This window comes from Colletotrichum fioriniae (assembly GCF_027942845.1).
Source record: "Colletotrichum fioriniae strain IMI 355084 chromosome Unknown scaffold_12, whole genome shotgun sequence".
NCBI classification, from domain to species: domain Eukaryota; kingdom Fungi; phylum Ascomycota; class Sordariomycetes; order Glomerellales; family Glomerellaceae; genus Colletotrichum; species Colletotrichum fioriniae.
The window spans coordinates 1,554,766-1,577,204 of NW_027076848.1; the positions used below are offsets into that span (position 1 = coordinate 1,554,766).

The window sequence follows — 22,439 nt, forward strand, 5'->3', positions numbered from 1 at the left end:
CGGTAAGTCATGTGCCCGGATATTTCTGTGAGTGCTCAAGTTGTCAGTGACGACGTGCTCAGATATTCAGTATACTCATGTCTCTGTTGGTGACCTGCAGGCAACCATGTTCAAGTCGCCTCGCCAAGCTCAGCTTCTTTTCCCTTCCTATCGGCATTCGCTGATGCTCTACGCCTGGCGGTGTGGCGCACCGTCTGAAGGGTCCAACTCCAGAGTCCAGAGTGGATCGTATAGGCAAAAGCGCCAGGCGCCAGCTAGTAGGAGTGAGCCTGGTCCGTAATCACTGGCCGAATCTGCAAGCTTAACATGGAATTCAGTGTGCTGAGTCCTGGCTGCCAACCTGCGAATAACACAGCCACCCGGCTTGACAAGCCAGAGTGTGGAAAATTAGACCGCAAGAATATCAATACATCATGTAGAAAACGCAGAGTCCGCACAAAAAATGCTTGAACAAGGCTGAATCTAAAAAGGTGTTTTTACACTTGGTATTAAATAAAATTAGACGTTCTTCACTTAAGGAGAAATTATGACCGACAGGTGCTAAGTAAATCGCTCGCTATGTCGCCGAAGGCTGTCAAAATGCTGTCGAAAGTCGTGCCGGGTCATTTGTGATTCTCGAACCTCCTAGTCTCCGAGCCTATGGGTTTTTCGCCGGAAATTGGTCCAAGATCGTAGAGTACGCCCGATCTGCTCGTTGTAGCCATACGTCACAGCGTGTACTAAGCCGATATACTGTGAAGACGCTAGGAGACCAATGAGCCAGTTTGGCGAGGTGCCGCCCTGTATCTCAATCAATCGATTCACAATCCCAGGTGTCCAGAGAATGAGATAGCCGATCGGATAACCGTTCAACAACAACATACGCCGTAGGTTTGGTGGTGGTGGGAGCTTTGGCGGTTCGGTACACATGTCTGGTTCTCCCAAGCCTGTAGTACGATCTCCTCCAATAGCTGCGTTGTGTGATGAGGCAAAGTTCAGGTCATCGGCCTGATCGTTTCGGTCGTTGATCGGTGCTGTTGACGACGAATCGCTAGCCAAGCCTCGATTATCCTCCCGGTCGTGTGAAACGGTAAACGACGTCGTCTTCATGATATACTGCTCTGTTGGAGGCTTCTGATCTTCGTTGGATAGTACTGTTTGTGTCCGGCGGCTCCGGCCTGTGGTGACAGCTTCGATAGAATTTTCCGAAAAACGGAAGCGGCCGAACAATCGTCTCAGTTTGATGTAAATGGCAGTATAGATGCCGACTGTCAAGAAGAATATCAAGAGGCGCCACCCGAAGGATAATGCCCAACGGTAAACGGGATACTTCTTCTGAATCCAACACCAATTCCCACCTACTGGGCCGTATATATGCAATCCAAGGGCAGTAAAGCCTGGTTCTAGCGTCAAAATGTGCAACATTCTGAATCTGGAGTAGTGAATGACTTACTAGTGATAATGCCTGGTATCCATGCACAAAGACATACTGCAAGGATGCGTTGTAGTGAAGAATCTTGCAGCAGATGATTCTTGTTTACGGTGAGCAAGACCGTTATCGAGATGAACAAGATATTGAAATCCGTCGTTTGCACCGTGAGCTGGCCCACCCACGCATTCATGGTACATCCTCCAGCAGGAAGAACCTGGTCAAGAGGGCCATACTTCAATAATATGAGGCCAGTTACAGTATTGTTTACCATATCGACAAAGTCTGAAGACATACTGTTAGACACAACTTACTCCACTGCTTTTTGGTGTTCATCATACCGGATAATAGGAGATTAACAATGAGCGCATGGCGGACATGCCGGCGTCTCGGAGGAGAGATAAAATGCAAAATTAGGACGGAAAATGTAAACAGAGTGGACAAGACAGATCCGATGAAGGTGGGTATCGCGACGGCCAAGTCAACCTTTGCTGAAGCCATGTCGCAGCAAAATCAACCGGACGATGGGAGTTGTCAACGTTGCGTGATTTTAGGTAATGATACCGAGCCCGAAAGTCGTGGGCGACGTGGCGAATTCCAGTCCTGATCATTTGAAAACAAATGTTAAACAAGCATCTACGAATAGGAACCGGAAGAGTAACTCACGCTTGTGCAAGAAATCGAGATTTGTGACATGGCTTTGCTAAGACTGTCTCATTCTGCATGAGTACACATCTCCAGCTCTTTGCTTCTTCCAAGGGGCCAAGGTAGGTGTGCCTCGATCAACGAGTATTATTCCACAGAAGGAGACTTCTGGCTTATAATACCGGCGAAATAGCAGCTGCCGATTCGTTAGCGTTGATCAGGTATCAAGTTGGAGGAGCGCAATCCGTCTTTACCTCACCTCGGTCACTGTATCACCCTATCGTTTCACCGTTCACATTGGATTCGATGTGGGAGGTGTGCGCATTTTGGGTGTTCTCGTATTGTGGCTTAGTGGCCGTTGGTCAAGGAGTCATGGGCGATAGTCCGTTAAGAGATAACGCCCACCTGGCAAGGGATAGGAAGAAGAAAAGATAGCGCATGAGTAGAACCAGTGAGGAATTGATATGGCACCGTCAGATGCCCGTCAGATGAAAGGAAAACGCCACTAGTTCGTCTTCCCTGTATGTATTCATTGGCTATCTCCCAGACAATGTCCACCTCAGTCAATCAAAGTGCACAATGCTATCAGTATGTCGCATCACCCAATGCTCTTTCGTGGCCTCGGGGAATTAGCGCCTAATAAGCTTTGGGGCCCCCTGCCAGTTTCTGTAGATCCGAGGCCTGATTGCGAGGCAAGATGGTAGTCCCCTGCGTGGCGTTGCAATGCCTGATGAGTGCTGCGCTGCTGATGCAAAGCCACTCCTTCCGGTTGACTGGTGTCTGAGACGCCCGAAACAGGGGCGCACTCTATTGACCGTTTGTCTACCCCAGATCCATGCCGGTATTCGAAGCTCATGTCTGGTTAGGTGTGGGTGGCTAATCACGCTTCAAGGGGGACTACGACAATACGGAACCCGCGAGTCAGTCATGATGGAACGAATCCTTGATTCCTGCCCATCTTGGGTTCGCTCTCGTATGATAACGCTGGCGAGGACTGAGAACACGGCGCCCATGCGTCTGCGCTTAGTGTCGTTTCTGATCCTTAGCCGTATCAGTTATTCGCAAAAGAGCTGCCTTTTACGAAGCACACGTTGATTGCACGTTGCCCAAGGATCCAGCCGCGGGGCACGGCCCGGAGCCGAGATTCAGTGTTATGTTGTCGACGGGCCTGTGGACGTTGGCGCGCGGTGCCATGATAAGAACAAAGTTATTCGCTACCCTGAGATGCTTTTCGGAGATTTCGAAGGCGGTACTGGTCATTCTACCACCTGGCATGTGTGTCTGGGTTTCTGCTATTTTGGCTTCCAGACATGCAGAACATCGACATCAATGATTGCGAATTTAGACAATCCTTTCTATAACCAAGAGTAAACTTCGGAGAAAATGGTCTGTATATTTGAGGCCATCATAGGAACTTGACAACTAGAGCAACAACAATCAGTTGCCAGGGGATTGGTAATATCTCGAGATCTAGATATCCTGTAGTCTGACGTCGAAATATGGGGCTACGGCTTGTGTTCCACATCAACCACGTGGAAATTGAATAGCATCTGCAACGCCTGAGCAGTCCCCGCAAAGTTGAAGTAAGCGACTTGAAGGCTCTGACTAGCTAGTAGCTAGCAGTGGACTACTCCAGTTGAGGTCTGAAGTCAGATGGAAGAATGTGAGAAGAGTTAGGTAAGCAATCGATATGGCCGCCAGCTCTTCTTCATTGCCGCAATTTTCTCTCTGAACCCAGGGTCTCAATTCTCATCGCGCAAGGTTCTAGTTAGCTGTCGTTAGTATCTCCGCCGCATGCTGTTGCGCCTTCATGATGTCCGCTGGCTTGACGCCTTTGTTAGACTGCAATTCGACGGGACTGAGTCAGAAAGGCGCGGGTGCTCACTGGCCAGTTGAAGCCCGCCCCCACAATCCCCAGAGCGCCTCGTTGATTATATAAGGTTTGTATGAGGGAATACTGGGCTTCACAACTATGCCAATGACGCAAATTCGTATACCCGACACACAGTCTCTGATAGTATTTGACAAAAGAGTTAGTTTACACAGGTACTAAGGCGATACATCACCACTTAAACACTGACTCTCAGTCGAAGGAACTGAACAAAACTGCAACTCAACATGGCTGCGTTATCCGCTCCCCCACCTGTTCACTCAGCCCTAGATGCCATCGGCAATACACCATGCGTACGACTGCGTAGTGTTGTCCCGGAAGATAGCGCCGACGTGTATCTCAAGCTTGAGTCTCTCAACCCGACGGGCTCCTACAAAGATCGGCTAGCCAGAGCTATAGTCGAAGAGGCAGAACGCCGAGGAGACTTGAAGCCAGGCTCGACCATAGTGGAAGCCACCGGTGGCAGCACCGGGTCTTCTCTGGCTTTTGTATGCACCTTGAAGGGGTACGGGTTTCATGCCGTCTGTTCGGATGTCTTCGCCAAAGAGAAATTGCGCACGATGGCTGCTTTTGGGGCCTTTGTCGATATCGTCCACAGCCCCACCGGCAAGATTACGCCGGATCTTTTTCCGTCTATGGTCAAGAAGGCGAAGACTATCGTTGAAGAGAACGAGGGGTACTACGCCGCAGACCAATTCAAGAACAAGGACTGCATGGCGGGTTACAAGACTCTTGGAGACGAATTAGTCCAGCAATTTCCACAGGGAATCGATGCCTTCTGCGGTGCCATTGGCGGCGCTGGCATGGTTATGGGAGTTGCAAAGGTGCTTAAAGGTGTACGTGCCGATACAAAGATCATCACGCTCGAGCCTGCATCGTCACCCGTTGTTGCCAAAGGACACGGAGGAGTCCACGGAATTGAAGGCATCAGTCCCGGGTTTGTGCCGCCTTTGCTTGACGATACCTTATATGACGAAGCACGAGCGTATCCGGAGGATGAGGCGCGGGCCATGTGCCGCAGACTCGCAAAGGAAGAGGGACTCTTGACAGGAACCTCAACAGGGCTTAATGTTGTTGGAGCCTTAGCCTTGGCCAAGGAACTTGGCCCTGGCAAAGTGGTTGTCACGGTGGCTTGTGATACGGGCCTCAAGTACACGAGCGGCACTCTATACGAATAGTCTCACTGCAGAGTTGAAAGAGGCAACTCAATAAGACGCAAAGTCAACTCTAAGTATCCTTGCTTGAGGCAATCTGTTTGGTGTTTAGAGTGTAAGTTATGTTGTCCATCAATTCGAACCGCATTACCAATCAGCTGGCTATTGCAACTTCCAATTCCTTTAAATACACGGCTCTGAGCGCATTGTTGAAATTAAAATACCATTTTGTTGTTGAGATTACAAGTCCTCAATCTTTCACGATATTCCCCACGCACACGCCATGGGTTGACTCACCACCTCTCAGCTTTGCATGTGATCGACAGTCAATCCATGCCCGAGAAACATACTTAGAAGTGTGCTCTGTTCATTGAATGACCATCGGGCTTACCTTCTTCCGCTAAGACTCTGCTAGCTCGATTGACGTGTGGTTAATAATAAGGAGATTCGAGGTGGAAGGTAGCAGAAAGCTCCTATTTTAACTGCGACCGTTGCTCAGATCCCAAGCCCAATCCTGGCCTCAGAACTGTCACAAGAAACACCTCAATGGTCACTCGTTGATGAGCAGATTTCTAAGATTGGCGCGAACCCCCGCTCTTAGCGTGCCGTGGCTTGATCCCTGGATGCCAATAATGCCCGCAAAGTTTCGATGGGTCTTGGTTCGTCACTGGGGAGTTTGTTCCCACAACCAGCTTGGAGCTGGCGACTGTGCTCAACAGCCACCTTGCAGGAGCAGGACGACTGCCTGCTAATGATCATTGTAGGTTGAGCATACGGCTCAGCGAAAGTTGCAGGAGATGAAGATTCTCCAGATGGCTTCAAGCCTTCAGTGGGAGTACAAAGTCTGCCAAGGGGCTCGGGAATATACTCGCGCGTTCCGCGGAGAGTTTTGTTGGGGGCGCTGAGAAGCAGACTGGAGGTCAACGCTTCGCGCGTAACGCTCCACTCGCTGTAGCTACACCCGGCGGGGGATAACGCGCCCTATCGTATCGTTTCTTTTCGAGATGACCTCTTCCCTGTGCCCCCTTCGCTCCCCTTAGTCCCCTCTCAACCTCTCCACCTAGGCTTTCCACCAATCCAAGAATCCTGGGGTCGCATCCGGTTAGCCGAGAGCTGCGGGAAGCTTTGCCAGTGCAGCAATGTTAACCCACCGGCTCTTGGCCCTGAAGTTGACTCAGATATGCGCACATAGGCGTGTCTAACCGCCGGTTATGGCTTATGGCGCCGCTGAAGCAGCTTCAGGCCGGACCGTGTTGGCCAGGGGAGCTATTATTGCTCGACCGATTCCCGAGGTGGTGAGGCGGGAACCCTGAAGCTTCAAAACCCCTCACCCCTCATTCTTTCGTGTGCCGAAGCTATCTGACAGCTTACCTTACCGTCCTTCAAGATCTGTGCTTCGTTCATCCTAGGAACTGGCGAATACCTGCTGTCCTCTGGCAACTGGACCCTGAGCTTACATCCGAGGCGTTGAGAAAGTCAATTGGTGATTCCAGCCTGCAGACTAACATCCCTTGCCGAGCGCCAAAATCCGCCTTCATCATCAAGGTACTCGGATCACACGTCTCAAATCAACAAACATGAAAGCCAACGCAATGGCTGTTGCCAGGACCGCTGCCTTGCGAGGCCTTGGACGAACATCTCTCTCTTCACAATTCACCCATAAGCAGTTCCCGGTTGTATCCCGAGCATGCATGTCCTCCGTCGCGGAAGCTGTCGGCGTGGCACCCGCTCCCCCGCCTCCCACACCGGTCAACGATGCCGAGCTGAAGGCCGCACAACGTGCCATTGAGGCTAAGAAGATCCTGCAAAAGGCCGCCAGCGCCACCACTGTTCGACATGACTGGACGAGAGAGGAGATCTCTGCCATCTACTACCAACCCTTGATGGAGTTGGCTTTTCAAGCTGTACGTTTCTCAAGACCATCATCATCCCCTCGAATATGGCTAACGAGATATCATTGATCAGGGCTCCATCCACCGCCGCTTCCACAACCCTTCAGAAGTCCAGCTCTGCACGCTCATGAACATCAAGACCGGCGGCTGCACCGAAGACTGCTCCTACTGCGCCCAGTCAACCCGATACCAAGACGGCACCGGCCTCAAGGCCAAGAAGGTCGAGAGCGTCGAGTCTGTTCTCGCCGCGGCTCGCACCGCAAAGGAGAACGGTAGCACGCGCTTCTGCATGGGGGCCGCGTGGCGCGATATGCGCGGCCGCAAGAACAGCTTAAAGAACATTAAGGCCATGGTTACGGGCGTGCGGGCAATGGATATGGAGGTCTGCGTCACTCTCGGTATGATTGACTCGGAACAGGCCAAGGAGCTTAAGGAGGCCGGATTGACGGCGTACAACCACAACGTCGACACCAGCCGCGAGTTCTACCCGTCCGTCATCTCTACCCGCAGCTACGACGAGCGCCTCAAGACGCTGAGCCATGTCCGCGACGCCGGTATCAACGTTTGCTCCGGCGGCATTCTCGGGCTCGGCGAGTCATCTGACGACCGCGTTGGTCTGCTGCACACCGTCTCTACGCTCCCTTCCCACCCCGAGAGTTTCCCCGTTAACGCCCTTGTGCCGATCAAGGGTACGCCGCTGGGTGACCGCACGCCCATCCAGTTCTCGAGCATGCTGCGTACCATTGCGACCGCCCGCCTTCTTATGCCGGCGACCATTATCCGTATTGCCGCTGGAAGAAAGACCATGTCGGAGGAGAAGCAGGCCATGTGCTTCATGGCTGGAGCCAACGCCATTTTCACAGGAGAGAAGATGTTAACGACGGACTGCAACAGCTGGGACGAGGATAATGCAATGTTTGGCCGCTGGGGTCTGACACCGATGAAGAGCCACCACAAGTCGCCGGCTCCCATGACTGAGATTGAGATCTAGAGATAAAAGCAATGACAATGAAAGTCTTACACCATCATGAGATTGATGTTGGGAATTTCGAGTTGTCTTCCCCAAGACCTTTGATGAGATGTCCGTACTCTACCTTGATGCTACATTATGCAATGCCCCTTTTCTATCATTCGGTTTAAATGCCTCTGTATGCGCGTTCCTCTCAATTAGAACTTGATCCCAACTAGAAGTCGGTTTTGGAAAGTTTCATTTGCCTAATCGCCTGGCCGTATTTGTAGAAAACCAAGGGGATTGGAATCATGGCAAAAGCAATGAAGCCGAGGAGTGAGTTTCCCCATCCGAGTCCTAGGCTTTGATACAACCGGTCACCAGCTAGGGGCAAGAATGCACCTAGCAATGATCTGGTAACTGTGCTGGCTGCCATGGCTGATGCAGCATATATCGTGAATGCGTCAACCAGATAAGTTGAGATCGACATCTTTAAGACACACGTTAGTACTGATGACTAAGTCACATAGGTAGGTGCAGGTTCTTACCAGGACGATGACGATCCCACATCCTAGGATGGCTGTTCCTATGATAGGTAGCATCCATTGAAGATGTTTATCTGCAGTCCAGCCATACCAGAACAGTCCTATGGGGACGAGGATAGCGCCGATAAGCATGGGCGGCAGTCGATATTCTGGCTGGAACTGCCCGCCATTTCTGAGTGACAACTTCAACACAAGCTTGTCTGACGCTAGACCAGAAAACAGGACCCCGATCACTGAGCCTACACCGATGCCGATGTACGCCAACCCCGCTGACCCTTGAGAAGAGCCGTACTGCTGCTTGAATACCTGGGGAAAGGTGGTAAAAAGCAGGTAGAGGTAGCCGTAGAGGATGGCCATATAAATTGAAAGGGAGAAGACAATGGGCGAAAGAAACATCATCTTCGCCGGTCGAAGAATAGAGAACATGAAGAGGTCTTTTGGCTTTTGATGGGTCGCTAGAATAGATTCGAGATGTGGGTTTCCGGTTTGTAGGCGAAGTCGCCGTGCCTTTCGCTCGAGAAGGGTCAGGGCGTATGATTCAGGCATGCAGAAAGCTGTGCCGAGGGCAGCTACGCCAGCCTTCAAAGTCATGTTAGCTGTGATGAAAGGACACGAAGCGATTTTGACCAAAGAATCAACTCACAGCAACAGACACAACTCGAAAAGACCATCGCCAGCCTATCGTTTCTGATAAATACCCTCCTGCAATGGGCCCAATGGTTGGGCCTATCAGTGGCCCAAGAGTCCAAACCATCATGGCAACACCTCTCTTCTCTCTCGGAACTATGTCTGCCAGCGAGGCGGCACCAAGAGTCAATGGAGCAGATCCCCCTATGCCAGCAAAGATGCGAAACGCAATCATGCTTCCAGAGTTGGGTGCCACGGAGCATGCAACGTTGAAAATGAGAAACAAGAGACTACCAGCGTTGTATAGAACATAACGGCCATACATCTCTGAAAGTGGTGCAATTACTAATGGGCCGCAGCAGTAGCCGATGAGAAATCCTGATATCATGAACGCCCCGACGTACGTGTCCGTGACGTTGAAATCCGACTTGATGGAAGCGATTCCCGGGGCCGCAATCGATGAAGCTAGAGGGCTGCGAGTATTTCTTAGTGTCAGTGTAGTTATCATCTGTGATTCTGTATTCATAACGTTACAGCTGAGCCATACCTGAGAGTTGAGATGTACCCAAGTGTTGCGATAAATAGAGCCTTTTTACTCCTTGACCAGTTCATCGGATATTCTGGATCATCTGGTCCATCCCAGTCAACCAAGTTAGAATTTACCATTGCAGTCTCGCTGTCTTCCGTGGCATCACTATGAACCATGTTTGTGTCCTGACCTGGCTGAATCATCTGTTCGCCCATGGTCGCTTTCGTTGACTCATATTCATCAGACTTACGAGCAAATGGGGGGGGCTATCTAATTTTCGAATGAACCGAGATACAGCCAGACCTCCCTAGCTGACTTGGCATAACGTTACGAACTTGATTGACGGCATTCTCGGTTCGCCCTTGAGGCCTTGTTGTGCCGAAGCATGATTTCGGAGTCTCGGACCTTTTAAAGATTTCCGGAGTGACGCCGGCTCTGTAGTGAAGATGTCGGTTATGGTGATGTCCGTTCGCCGAATCTCACACACCTCATTGGTTTACCACCAGTATCCGAATACCACTCCTTAAGCTTATTCGCTTCTTGGATTGTGAGGATAATCCAAATGCCGTGTTCCCCATACAGAGACTCCAATCGGATGATGGATATTGGAAACGGGTGACTAGTTGTCCGGGCCGTTGCCGCTATGGATACTAGCTGAACGTTATACCAAGTATAAAATGACTGTCTTAGAGGTCGAAGAGAAGATGGCTGTCTTTGTTGACAGCGAACACATTATTGTTGACAATTCAGATCGAAAATTCTATTGCTACGACTTTGAAGGTGCCACCATGTCGATCAAGCTTGAGAAGGTCCCTCCTCAGCGTCTGTCAGAGCTAAGCGACCCTACATCAGTGAAACTCAAGAAGCTGCTAAGCCGAAACCACACCGAACACGCCATTCTTCGCGATCCTCGACTAATTCTGCACAATCATGTGCCGCATGTGAGTACCTGTATTCCTCATGCGTGATGCTCACATTACATACTACTTACTCATGGTGGGCAATAATTGGGATGAAGGCTGATATAACCTTGCCACATGTGACAGGCTCTTGGGTCCTCCTATCTTCTCGGCGCGACAGACTCGCAGTTGCAGCATATTTTCGACGTTGAATCGCCTCACCTAGTCGAGCCTGATGATAAACGGATCACACACGAAGAGATTACCACATCCAACTGGAGGAAGTTTCTTGGGCAGAAGCCATACACTGCGGCCTATGCCATATTCTTTGACGGCGAAGTTGCGAAATACGGTGGGGACTGGAGGAAGGTTGTTGAAGATTATGTCTGGGCTGGACCTGAGCCGATTATCAACGGATTCTCTGGAGGACGTAAGTCTTCTGTTCTCTGGGCTGTGTCTCATCACGCCTGTGATGATGTATCAGGTTTTAACTGACCTTTCATTATCGCAGTCGGCCACCCTTTCATTCATCTTGCCTACGCATACGAATTTGATGACGAAAAGGTTGCCACGGAAGCATTGAGCATGGGCTGCACTGAGTACGATCCGACTCACGAGATTCTAGATAACCCTCCACCAGACACGTCGACTTACAAGACCAAAAGCATCAAAGAAGTCTTGGATTGTATCCGTGCCGATAAGAAATTCAATGGCTACGCCGATTCACCGGGATTCGTGAATCTCTTCACCCTCCTCGGCAAATTCAAGTCTGAAGTAATTGAACACTGGCACGCGTGGGTCGTCGAGGATCCAGACACACAGCTCGGAGACTGCGCCAAGATGGCAGCGGAGCTGTTCATGGAAACGCGCAATAACGAGGAGGGCATGTTCGATTTCTACGTGGCTCACATTCTGACTTTTGCACATGCTTTGCGCATTCTTCTGCCACTTTGGTCGCATGAGCAGAAGGTCTCGGTGATGCGACAGTACGGCCTTTATACGATGATGGTGTACATCGCACAGCTTCGACCGGGCCTCGACTGGGATGAAGACGGGTTGTCAAAGGGTGGCGAGACACCTGCGTGGGACACAATCTTCAAGAATTCATTGAATAGCAAGTGGATGATTGACGTGCACTTTCCAAAGGTCGTTAGAGGTATGAAGGTGGTTGAAGATACTTGGGGGGCTTCAGGCGGACTGTATCAACGAGCTGCCGACGTGTTTGTGAATAAGTTCAACGGGTGGGGAGGGTATGGTGCTGGTGTACAGGCTGCCTTTGGGCTGACGGGGGTTGCTTAGCTGCTTTTCATCCGGCTCAGCGTCCTTCGATTGGCAGTTGAGCAGCTAATTTGTTGTATTGTAAGTGGCCAAGTAGCATCGGAGTATGAGCGATATGGTAGGAATGAGACTGAGATTCTGAAGTATGAGATGAGCGAGTGAAGTGAGATGAACGGGTGAAGGAAGAGTGAGATGAGGTAAGCTCAATCAACATGAGGAGGTGCGCCCGTTGAAGTCTAATTTCAAGTGAGCAAGCCCGACTGCCGGACCTTGTCTCTGTCTCTGTCTCTCTCTCTCTCTCTCCCTCTTTTTTAGCATTGCACCGCCCGTCTCAAATAGCGCGAAACAAGGCACATCAATCAACAATGTACGTACTTGGTTTAGGGGACCAGGTACGTCAAGCGCGCGCAGTCAAGTGCCGTCATCTGACGCTGTCGCTGTCGCTCTCAACGTCCTCTTGGCACATCAACATTCAACATTAATCAATACTACCCTCTCCCTACCTAATGCATCCTATGTATATCGACACAGTTTTATCGACAACTTCTCAAAGTCTCTAGCGAATCTCGTATGAGTTCCGTCAGCTCTCTCGAGCGGTGGCTCGCGCGCTTCTCGGGTCGCTTGCGTCGCTATTTACCACCCCTAAACTTCATCACCATTCATTATGCCTACTTCATCCTCGTCTGTCTCATCACGTCTGTCATCTTCTGGGGCTCATCCGATCCTGCGTTCTCGGTCAGCTACACTGACAGCCTCTTCCTCGTCGTGTCTGCAATGACCGAGGCAGGCCTCAATACCGTCAACCTCAGCCAACTGACGACGTGGCAACAAACACTCCTGTTTATCCTACTGCTCTTGGGCAGCACCATTTGGGTCTCCATCTGGACAGTCTTGGCCCGCAAACATGTCTTTGAGAAGCGCTTCGATGAAATCGTCCGAGCAGAGCGCGCGCGCAAACTCAGTCGTCAGGGTAGTACCATATCGCTAGGTTTGCCGCGATTACCTCTCGACTTGCCTCGGCTGCAGATGGCATTCTCCTTTGGTAAATCGCAGACAGCACCTCCTCCTCCAGGCCAGTCTCTCAAAGTTACAAAGACTGGCGACTCGGAGAAGGTCGAAACTCGGGTAGATAACGAACGGGCGGACGCTGCAGAAGCCTCACCCAAAGACCGCCGCCCGCCTACGCTCCAGGATGCACCTGAGGATGCGCCCGAAAGCACCCAGGACGTGACGGACTCGCAGGCACCGGGCCACATCACCTTTGACGATTCGCCGCACCCCAATGTCGCCGACAATCAAGCCTCCTCGACGGGAGTCTCTCTTCCCGGCAACCCGAATGGAACAGCGCGGCCATTGAGAAGACCCTACAATGCCTCAGAAGATCCGACCAATGTCGACGCAGACGCTCGCAACTTCTTGAAATACCGTTCAGCTAGTCGCCACGGCCAGTTCTACGACTTAAGTAGCGATGAGCGCGATCATCTCGGCGGCTGCGAATACCGTGCCCTCAAGGTCTTGGCCATGTTGGTACCAACCTATTTCTTCTTGTGGCAGCTTCTCGCATGCCTTGCGCTTGGGGCTTGGATGAACAACTACATGCCCGATACGGCGAGGGCCAACGGAATCAATCCGTGGTGGCTCGGTATCTTTAACGCTGTTTCTGCCTTCAACAATTCGGGCATGTCGCTGCTGGACGCCAACATGATTCCTTTCCAGCAGGCACCGTACTTTCTTATCACAATGGGCCTCTTGATATTGGCAGGAAATACAGCGTACCCCCTCTTTCTTCGTCTCATCATCTGGTCCTCAGTCCGCCTCCTGAACTTGACCACGCGAGAAGACGCCTTTGTCGACCTTAAAGCCACCCTAGAATTTATCTTGAAATACCCTCGCCGAGTCTACACCAATCTCTTTCCTTCCCGGCCCTCTTGGTGGCTTTTGTTCATGTTGATTTCACTCAACTCTGTGGACTGGGTGGCCTTTGAGGTTCTCAACATTGGAAATTCTGTCATTGAGAAGATACCCACAGGCTATCGGGTGCTCAATGGCCTCTTTCAAGCTCTTGGTAAGCTTTACACTCGTCCTCTCCTTGTAATTTCACAATGTCAAGTGGGAGGAGACTAACATGCCGGCTAGCTGTGCGGTCCGGAGGCTTCTACGTCGTCCCTATCTCGGGCCTCTTCATCGGCCTACAGCTTCTCTATGTTATAATGATGTACATCTCGGTATACCCCGTGGTCATCACCATGCGCCACTCCAACATTTACGAGGAGCGATCACTCGGAATATACAGCGACGACATAGACACCGCATCCGAAATCGACCCTGAGGTGCCCGATCCCTTGCTCCCTATAGGCAGTCGACCCCCGACACTGGCACGCACTACTAGCATTGGCGCAGCTTCTGCCCGACCTTCTGTCTTGGCACGTCGACTGAGCCGTTCGGGCCCGGTCATCGAAGCTCGCCGCGCATTCAAGAGCACATTCATGAGCTTTCACGGTGTTGGTGTTGTGCCACCGAAAGGACCGGGACTTGGGCAGAGCGGCGCCGAGCAGGGGGAGAGCCGCGTTAGTTTTATCAGTCATCAGATACGCGGACAGCTTGCCCATGACCTTTGGTGGTTGGTCCTAGCCGTTTTGATAATCACCATCATCGAAACGTCGAAATTCATCCAGGATCCCGTGACGTTTTCGGTCTTTAACATCATATTCGAAGTCGTCTCGGCATACGGTACGGTGGGAATATCGGTCGGCATACCAACTGATGCGTACAGCTTCTGTGGCGCCTGGCACGTCGGAAGCAAGCTCGTTCTATGCCTTGTGATGTTACGTGGCCGGCATCGAGGGCTACCAGTCGCGCTGGATCATGCAGTGCGACTTCCAGGACGGCAGCTCCATCGGTATGAAGAGGAAGACCATCAGATACGGAGGAGCAGGACAATTGAGCTAGAAAGGTAGAAGTACATGTAGATTGCCTCAAGGCACGGTTGTTAGACGTGTTAAAACAAATCATTCAACTGCTATAAACTCAAGAATTGATGCTGCTGGAAGTGCTCTAAATGGGATCTACAATGTTATGGCTAGGTAAAGATGCAGTATAGAATGATAGACAGACCAGGAACATGACAACTTGCTCCAAGTAATGCAATCGACGAAAAACATACGATGCGATGATTCAAGCAAAGACCAAATGCGTCAACCAGTCTAATGCACTAGGCGAGATGCGATGCGATGCGATGCGATGATAGAGAAACAAGAGACGTGAACGCTGAGCAAATAAAGCAACTTTGCAGGGGTTGAGAGGCAAGATGGTAGGCCTGATATCGAGGTTGCCACAATGACTTGGCATTGATCTATCACGCAGGCAGAGAAACGCTGCGAGGGAAGAATTGCTCATACGTCGATTTGCCGAGCTTGGCGATGGGCACGCTTACACCATGAATCACCTACACGCTGTCAGTATATTGGCCTCAAAACGAGGTCCAGCTGTCGAGAACTCTCGAAAAGGTGTGTCACTCACGATGCTGCAGATGATCAAGAACCAGATGGTGACGAGCATGGTTTCGCCCAGCTGCTTCGCGTCCGCTCGCTGGCCGTCGTCATCCGTCAAAGTCTTCAGGAACTCAAGACCGACGTAAAGATAGAAGATGGCAGAGACTCCAATGGGACCAAAATACCCGACAAAAAGCGCCTGTCGCGGACCCCGGATCTGGCGGATGTAGCGGTGCAAGCCGAGTATGACTGGAAGACGTCTCAGCAGCAAGACAAGAACACCCAGCGCAACCAGCCGGCCGGGACTAATTAGCTCAGAGTTCCAGAAGCTCTCCCACGGACACACTGCGCCCAGCCACATAAAAATGGCCATATTGAGCATCATGTCGACAGCGGGCTGCACGGGATCCTCGACCGTCTCGAGACGGAACCAGTCGTTCCAGGTGAAGACGTTGCCCGCGATGAAGCACGCCAGTACGTCATCGCTGCCGACCATACCGCACGTGCCGAGGATGAAGATGGCCATGCCGATGGGGAAGAGGAGGAAGCATTCCCGCTCGACATACTTGCGTCGTTCGGCCCAGTGTAGGAGTCTCTGCGCGAGCAGGCCGACGACCCAGCCGTAGAAGACGCTCATGAGCACGACGTAGACGCATGTCTGTCCAAAGAATAGACTCAGCGCCGTGCCGAAGCCGCCTTCACTAGAGGCTGGGTTTCCGTCGCTCTCAGTATACTTGATGAGGTAGAGCGCAAGGAAGAGAAAGGGATACCCGAGGCCGTCATTCGCTCCCGACTCGGCGACGATGATCTGCTGCAGGTCCTCGGGGACGTTCTCCTCAGCAAAGCGGCCCTTGACAATCGTGGTGGAGAGGACCGGGTCGGTTGGGGTGATGCAGGCGGCGATGGCGAGAGCGTGAACGAGGGGCAGGTCCGGGACGAGGAGCCAGACGACGGCGCTGGTACAGGTCCACATGCCGATCATGCCGGGGCCGAGGAGGAGGCAGAGGGACTTCCACTCTGTGCGGAGGTAGCGACTCGGCAGCTGGACGCCGGCGAGTACGAGCTGAACGCCGAGGACCAGGCGGCTGAAGTCGAGGGTTACGGAGGCGACGGCATCTTCGGAGACGGCGTACTCGCCGGGCTTAAGGAGCTTGGCGACGTGGGTGAAGGTTACGCCTCCGAGGAGGGAGACGACTTTTGGCAGTAAGGCTAGTTAGCCAGTGTGATGTGCCTTGTTACAGTCATGCCGAAAGCCCAGAGCCCGAATAGAGGCGGAGGAAGCAGAAGAAGAAGTGACAGGTTAGGGAAGGCTGTGGTTCACTTACGGGCTTCAGAGAGATATAAGTTCTCCTTGATGAGATACGAAAAGGTGCCGAATAAGACAAGCCATCCGCCGAGCACGCTAATCACCACATTGAAGTTCGTGATTGAAAGGTCCATGATGCCGCTCAGCACGCTGCAAGCAAGCAGCCCCGACTGGATGCCTCGCCTTTGGGTCTCGAGGCCTTGGGATGAAGAAGGGGTTGAGTGTGCTTCGGCTGCGACATGAAATGGAAATGCCTCACGTTACGGGACCAGGCCGGACGCCGCCGCGGTTGCAAACTCAAGCTCAAGTACGGGAACGCGTCGTACACCAACGTTTACAACACTTACAAAAGTAAAAGGAAGAGTGTATGACAAGGGCAAATCAACGTGGATGTATAAAGAATCAAATCTGGAAACACGGATCAGTTAGGAAAGACAACTACGGCTGTCGGATCGGATATCAACATTCACCACGTTAGATCGGGCAGCCGTTGCTTTCTCCCGCGAGCGCCCGCAAGCCAGAACGAAGGAGGCCACCCGCCACCGGTGGGAGCCCGCTCATCTATTTCTTTACTAGTCCCGATCTTCTGCTCTCCATTTACCACCTTACCTGTCACCGGCTCATCCATATAGTAGGATGAGGCATTTCAAGGCCATGGAGGCTTAGCCTTTAGCCCATGTCGGTAGCGCCCGCTAAAGCCAAGTCATCCTGACCCCCTTCTCGCGGACATGTGCCCCCCCTGCCATTGACCATCCATGATCAGGCCTGTCCATGGTCCCCTAAATTCTGAAGGGCTCATGCAGGGTTCTCTCAACTTTCAGAGCTGCCGCGAAGAGCGCCTGACCGTCTTTTCTGACAATCCCATCTCGAATCTGCTTGAGACGGTCGCGGCTATTTGAGACTGCGGGGCAGAGTCATGCGCTCCATGTGCCGCCAATATCTTGTTTCCCTGGCTCTATCGATGCCTTTTTAGACCTTGTTCTCATCCACTCAAGCGCTGTAAAATAGTGCCGTCATCACCGTGAAAGAACTCCAGCGGCGAACTACCCCGGCCTCCGCATTCCCCGCTATAGGATCAACCCGCACCCCAGACGGACAACTTTCGAAGGCCTACTCTGTACTGATAATAAGGGCTCGGCGAGACATAGTATCATGGCTCGAAATTAGCGAGAGCTCACCGACTCGCAACGGGGCCGGCAGAAGAAACAACATTCTCTGCCGAGTGCTCACCCATGAGTGAGCTCAATAAGCTCACCTGAGAAGCCTACAACAAGTCTCCACGAGGCAGTTGGCAACTCACTACGCGGAAAACAACTTTGCCTAGGTACCCCATAGGATGGTCCAAGTTATCAACATTAATAACGCAGGCCCGCCCACCTCTAAATGCCAACCAACGCTACGCAAGACTTAGGCTACCGCATTGTTGGTTCATACAGCTCTCGTCGCGCTTTATTTCTGTATGTGTTCTGATTTGGCCTCTTTGCGTCTTGCCTTCTAGGCTGGCCTAGCCGTGTCAGTCGCGATAACGACCCAAAGACAGTGAGATGGGATATTGGCCGTGTTTTTCACGTGCATAAGGAGGAGTCTACTTTTCATTCAGTTTGATTGATTCTGACTCTCTTTTTTGGTAAATAACGACCATATGATAAGAGTTGGTAGCATCATCTCGCCAAATCTCACCGATGAAATGATCTCCTTCAAGCGTCATTGCTATCAACACCGAGCCTACGTGACAGCTGTCTAATATGTCTACTTGCTTTGTATGCAGTTTCAGTCAGCTTGCATTCCCTAAACAAAACCAATAAACGCAAGCAAGTTTTCTCTTGCAAAAACGGCCTTGTAGCTCTTGGCAGAGCAGATGCATGTGCCGATGAAACCCAGATCCCACATCCTTCATGTTGAAGTACGAAGAGGACAACACCAACAACAAATCTTTGCCAGAAATCATGACTAACAATATTGCAGACCGACTATCGGAAGATGTTTGATAAGTACGCCGAAGATGAGATGCATCGGCGGCGAAACGCCTCTCACATGCCCCTCCACCGCAAATTTCGATGAGACGAGGTCTGACGCCCACTGGCAGCGGCTCCAACTTTACGACAGAGCGCACTGGCAGGATTGCGGGGACTTACAACGGCCCGAAGATCAACAACACGATTGATTCGGCACTGGAAAGATGTCGTGGGCAAATGTGAGCTTCGGTATAAGATTTGGGCGAAGACCCTGAAAAGACACGCTCATCGTACGAGCATTTCGTCTCTCCTCAATTTGGTTATCATTCATCGATAGCTCATATCACGAATTCTCATTCCAACTCAAGCGCTATCAGATAACTACCAAGACCATCGATCATGGGCTCTAGAGGAGAATATTCTGTGCCACAGGAGGCGGAGGCAGTTTTCCAACACGGCATTCTGAACAACCCCTTGATGAAGGATCTTCCCGGTGACCTCAAATCTCTCAGCCAACATGTCAAGTTTGAGGGGTCAAGCAAACCAAGCGTTCCAATCAATTGGCGATTTGCCGAAAGCATCTCGGCTTTGAAAGCATTGGAGGCAACCATGCTCAGCCGGCTGATTCTCAAGAAGTACAACGCAGAGCCGACGGATGTCACCATCAACACGTAAGTCATTCCATTTCAATGATCTCAGTATATCTTGGTTCCTCAGAAGGCACCTAGTAGCTGTTACGGTGAGAAGGCTGACACAGTTGCCAGTGACCACGCGAGCTTGTTCTACTTTTCGCCTCTCATTGCTCAGCTCATCGGGAAGGATGGCAAGTTTACGCCTATGGCACTCATGAACTTTGTGCCCGAGGCCATGAAAATGTTCCCGGAAACAGACAAACATAGGACCGCCGCCAGCTTGCATCGAGCGCTAGTGACGAATATTCACAAGACAAAGGATGGACGGTATTACCAGCTTCACGGTAAGACACTCTTTCACTCAAGCGAATCCAGCCAGAGGTCCTGTGGGCCCTCGCATCTAACTGAGTACTCTAGGCGGCATAAACCCCGACCCCATCCTGAAAGCTCTGGGTTTGCCCGAAGATGGCCCAGCCGACGACACTTACGAATCAGTCTTTGAGAGAACCCAAAAGGTCATTGCCGAGATGGACTCCAAAGACCTGGACACTCTACTTAACGAAAAGGCACGACAGTCCGGCACAATCGCTTGGTCGTCTGACGAGTACTTTGCAAGCGAGCACGGCAAAGCAAATAGCAACGTTGGGCTCTACGAGATTGCAAAAGACGACGGCTCCGCACAGCCCGCGTCTTGGTGGTCCGAAAACTCGACCCTACCCTCGTCGGCCAAGAGGCCCCTTGCCGGCCTCAAAATCGTGGATCTGACCCGAATCATCGCCGCCCCGGTTATCTCGCGCGATCTGGCAGAGATGGGCGCAAGCGTTATGCGCGTCACTTCGGATAAGATTACGGACATGTCGTCTCTGCACCAGGATCTCAACTGGGGCAAATGGAATTGTCACTTGGATCTCACCAAGGACGAAGATAAGGATAAGCTGAGGGCTTTGATCAGGGACGCTGATGTTGTTGTTGATGGGTACCGGCCTGGTGCCATGGAGAAGCACGGGTTTGGTCGCAAAGAGATTCTGGAGCTGGTGAAGGATCGCCAGCGTGGAATCATCCACGTCCGTGAGAATTGTTACGGGTGGCATGGACCCTGGCAGGGACGTGGTGGATGGCAGCAAATCAGCGACGCCGTGAGTTACGCACTTCAAGAGACTCCTTCTGAAGATTCGACTGACAAGCGATCAAGTGCTGTGGTGTCTCGTTAGAGTATGGAAAGGCAATGGGTCTGAATGAGGCGGTGACTCCGGTGTTCCCGAACTCGGACTACTGGTATGTCAGAGCACATTGAGATCAAAACCCTTGGCTGAGATTATTCGGAGTATACTAAAACACGGGATAGTGCAGGAGTTTGTGGAAGTACAGCAGTTCTCGATGCTCTTATGAAGCGCGCCGAAGAAGGAGGAAGTTACGGCGTCGATGTAAGTCTTCATCTACTGATGAAAACTATATCAGCTTCAGGATGCTTTCCAGCTAATATCGTGTGCACGAAAAGGTCGCTCTTCACTACTATTCACAGTGGCTCGTCCGTTCGTGCGGCACATACCCAGAACCTATTTGGAGAGAAGTCTGGGAGCGCCATGGATCGCCTGTTTTCCGGCACTTCCACACAATGGCTCACAATGTCCCGATCATGTCTAAGCTGCTTCAGGAGTACGACGCGAAGATTCTATTCAACCCTCAGTTCTTCGAGATGCGAACTTCAAAGGCGGTCGATGGCACGTTCTGGGTTGTCAAGCCGGTTCTGCAGTATGACAACAATGCGGTTGAAATGAGGTACAACGTAGGCACAAGAGGCAACGGTGTTGACCAGCCTATTTGGCCCGAGGACTTGTCTACGGAGGTCGTCGGAAAGTGAGTTTCTAATAGAAATGAGCTATAAATTAAGTGTGACGAATACAGGAACTATCACATTAATAGAACCAACGTTTCTTGCTACAGGTATTCAGTCATTATAGGCAATTTGAACAATATGAGATGCCCTTCTAAGTATATTCATAACCCAAATCATTGGCTATCATTCTAGTGCCTCTTGTACTCTAGCTTGGCTCACTGCTTCCACAAGCTCTTCTGGCGTCACTCCGGCCGGATCTCGTAGCTGTGTAAATGAATCACCGTCCTTTGGCCCAAGAACTCCGGCATCCTTCACAAAGCCACGGTGTGAATCAAAGAAGAAGATAGTCGCATGTAAAGCATCTGGCGCAACTTCTGATACGTGGAACTCTGCTGCTGGGACCGTGTACGTTGACCCCCTGGCATGAGTCTCTGAATGAATTTTCACAGCTCGGAAAAGTTTTCCCGTGTTCTGCACCGTAGAGGATGCTTGATGAGTCTTGTACGCAGTATTTGCCCCCTTCCCGTCGTTCCACGCAAGAGCATACCCTGCGTGCGTAGCTTCGGCTGGATCTTCGACAGGATCAACTTGGTAGGAGTGATCCACGCCCTGCCCTGCCAAGATCCAGCTCTGCGCAAACGGCTGGTGAGAGTGGAGGTGAAAATCGGGGTTCCCGCGCTTGCCGTCCGGCATCCAGACGTGCAGGCGAATGAGCTCGTCGATGCTGCCGTCTTTGACCAAGCTGCATAGGGGTACCGAGAGGAAGCCTTGTGCGCTGCGAGAAGCGGTAAAGTGTGTTTGGGAAGAAGTTGTGGATGTGAGGGCGTCGCGGATGATGGTCCAGCATTGGTTGATATCATCTGTTGTTGCTGGCTGGTTTTGGCGGGCTGTCTCGCGGAGGAATGAGACTGCTACTGCGACGAATGCGATATGAATGGTGGCTCCGGTCACTGCTGTGACATTTTGCTGGATGATGACTTGCCAGTCCTGAAAAGACAGACTGGTGGGTTTGATTCTGGTCTCAGTGCCTTCGTTGCCTGGAGACAGCAGCTGTTCAATTCTGTCGATTTCATCAGGAGAAGCCTTAATAGCCTGTGCAACCCCTGCTAACGACCTGAAGACTGCCTCATGTGAAAACTCCATTGTGTATCGTTAATGAATGGCCCTGCTAATGCAACTCTAAATTCCAACTATTGTCTGAATGATGCTGAATGAGGTACATACAATAACGGCTTGACGCGTTTTGAATCTTTATCAGTTGGAAACATCAAGCTCTATATAGGAGTCGATTTCATAAATGAAGTACGGCTATCCGCAAGGCACATTGCATGCTGAGTATTGATTCTATTGACGAATCACAAGCGACGCGGTGGTGACACACCATCGGCACAGCCCCAACGC

At 51.5% G+C, this 22,439-nt stretch overlaps 7 protein-coding genes across 7 annotated transcripts; 5 read left to right on the forward strand and 2 right to left on the reverse strand.

The window, feature by feature from the left end:
• Window positions 1-4,171: 4,171 nt before the first annotated feature.
• N0V96_009646 (uncharacterized protein) lies at window positions 4,172-5,122 on the forward strand (the record flags this gene model as incomplete). Its single annotated transcript, XM_053190318.1, has 1 exon — window positions 4,172-5,122. The coding sequence occupies one exon, from the start codon at window positions 4,172-4,174 to the stop codon at window positions 5,120-5,122; it is 951 nt and encodes a 316-aa protein (XP_053052248.1).
• Window positions 5,123-6,789: 1,667 nt separating this feature from the next.
• Window positions 6,790-7,981, forward strand: BIO2 (biotin synthase; the record flags this gene model as incomplete). The annotated part of the gene is made up of 2 exons (XM_053190319.2): window positions 6,790-7,002; window positions 7,064-7,981. 2 exons carry the CDS (start codon window positions 6,790-6,792, stop codon window positions 7,979-7,981), a joined length of 1,131 nt encoding a protein of 376 aa, XP_053052249.2.
• Window positions 7,982-10,317: 2,336 nt separating this feature from the next.
• N0V96_009648 (uncharacterized protein) lies at window positions 10,318-11,838 on the forward strand (the record flags this gene model as incomplete). Its single annotated transcript, XM_053190320.1, has 3 exons — window positions 10,318-10,581; window positions 10,687-10,969; window positions 11,051-11,838. The coding sequence occupies 3 exons, from the start codon at window positions 10,318-10,320 to the stop codon at window positions 11,836-11,838; spliced, it is 1,335 nt and encodes a 444-aa protein (XP_053052250.1).
• A 549-nt stretch (window positions 11,839-12,387) lies between these two features.
• N0V96_009649 (uncharacterized protein) lies at window positions 12,388-14,766 on the forward strand (the record flags this gene model as incomplete). Its single annotated transcript, XM_053190321.2, has 3 exons — window positions 12,388-13,882; window positions 13,954-14,384; window positions 14,689-14,766. The coding sequence occupies 3 exons, from the start codon at window positions 12,388-12,390 to the stop codon at window positions 14,764-14,766; spliced, it is 2,004 nt and encodes a 667-aa protein (XP_053052251.2).
• Window positions 14,767-15,172: 406 nt separating this feature from the next.
• On the reverse strand, window positions 15,173-16,748 carry N0V96_009650 (uncharacterized protein; the record flags this gene model as incomplete). The annotated part of the gene is made up of 3 exons (XM_053190322.1): window positions 15,173-15,262; window positions 15,337-16,502; window positions 16,634-16,748. The coding sequence occupies 3 exons, from the start codon at window positions 16,746-16,748 to the stop codon at window positions 15,173-15,175; spliced, it is 1,371 nt and encodes a 456-aa protein (XP_053052252.1).
• Window positions 16,749-18,968: 2,220 nt separating this feature from the next.
• N0V96_009651 (uncharacterized protein) lies at window positions 18,969-21,062 on the forward strand (the record flags this gene model as incomplete). Its single annotated transcript, XM_053190323.2, has 6 exons — window positions 18,969-19,240; window positions 19,334-19,545; window positions 19,619-20,337; window positions 20,394-20,476; window positions 20,547-20,625; window positions 20,700-21,062. 6 exons carry the CDS (start codon window positions 18,969-18,971, stop codon window positions 21,060-21,062), a joined length of 1,728 nt encoding a protein of 575 aa, XP_053052253.1.
• A 419-nt stretch (window positions 21,063-21,481) lies between these two features.
• On the reverse strand, window positions 21,482-22,181 carry N0V96_009652 (uncharacterized protein; the record flags this gene model as incomplete). Its single annotated transcript, XM_053190324.2, has 2 exons — window positions 21,482-21,509; window positions 21,586-22,181. The coding sequence occupies 2 exons, from the start codon at window positions 22,179-22,181 to the stop codon at window positions 21,482-21,484; spliced, it is 624 nt and encodes a 207-aa protein (XP_053052254.2).
• Between the last annotated feature and the right edge of the window lie 258 nt (window positions 22,182-22,439).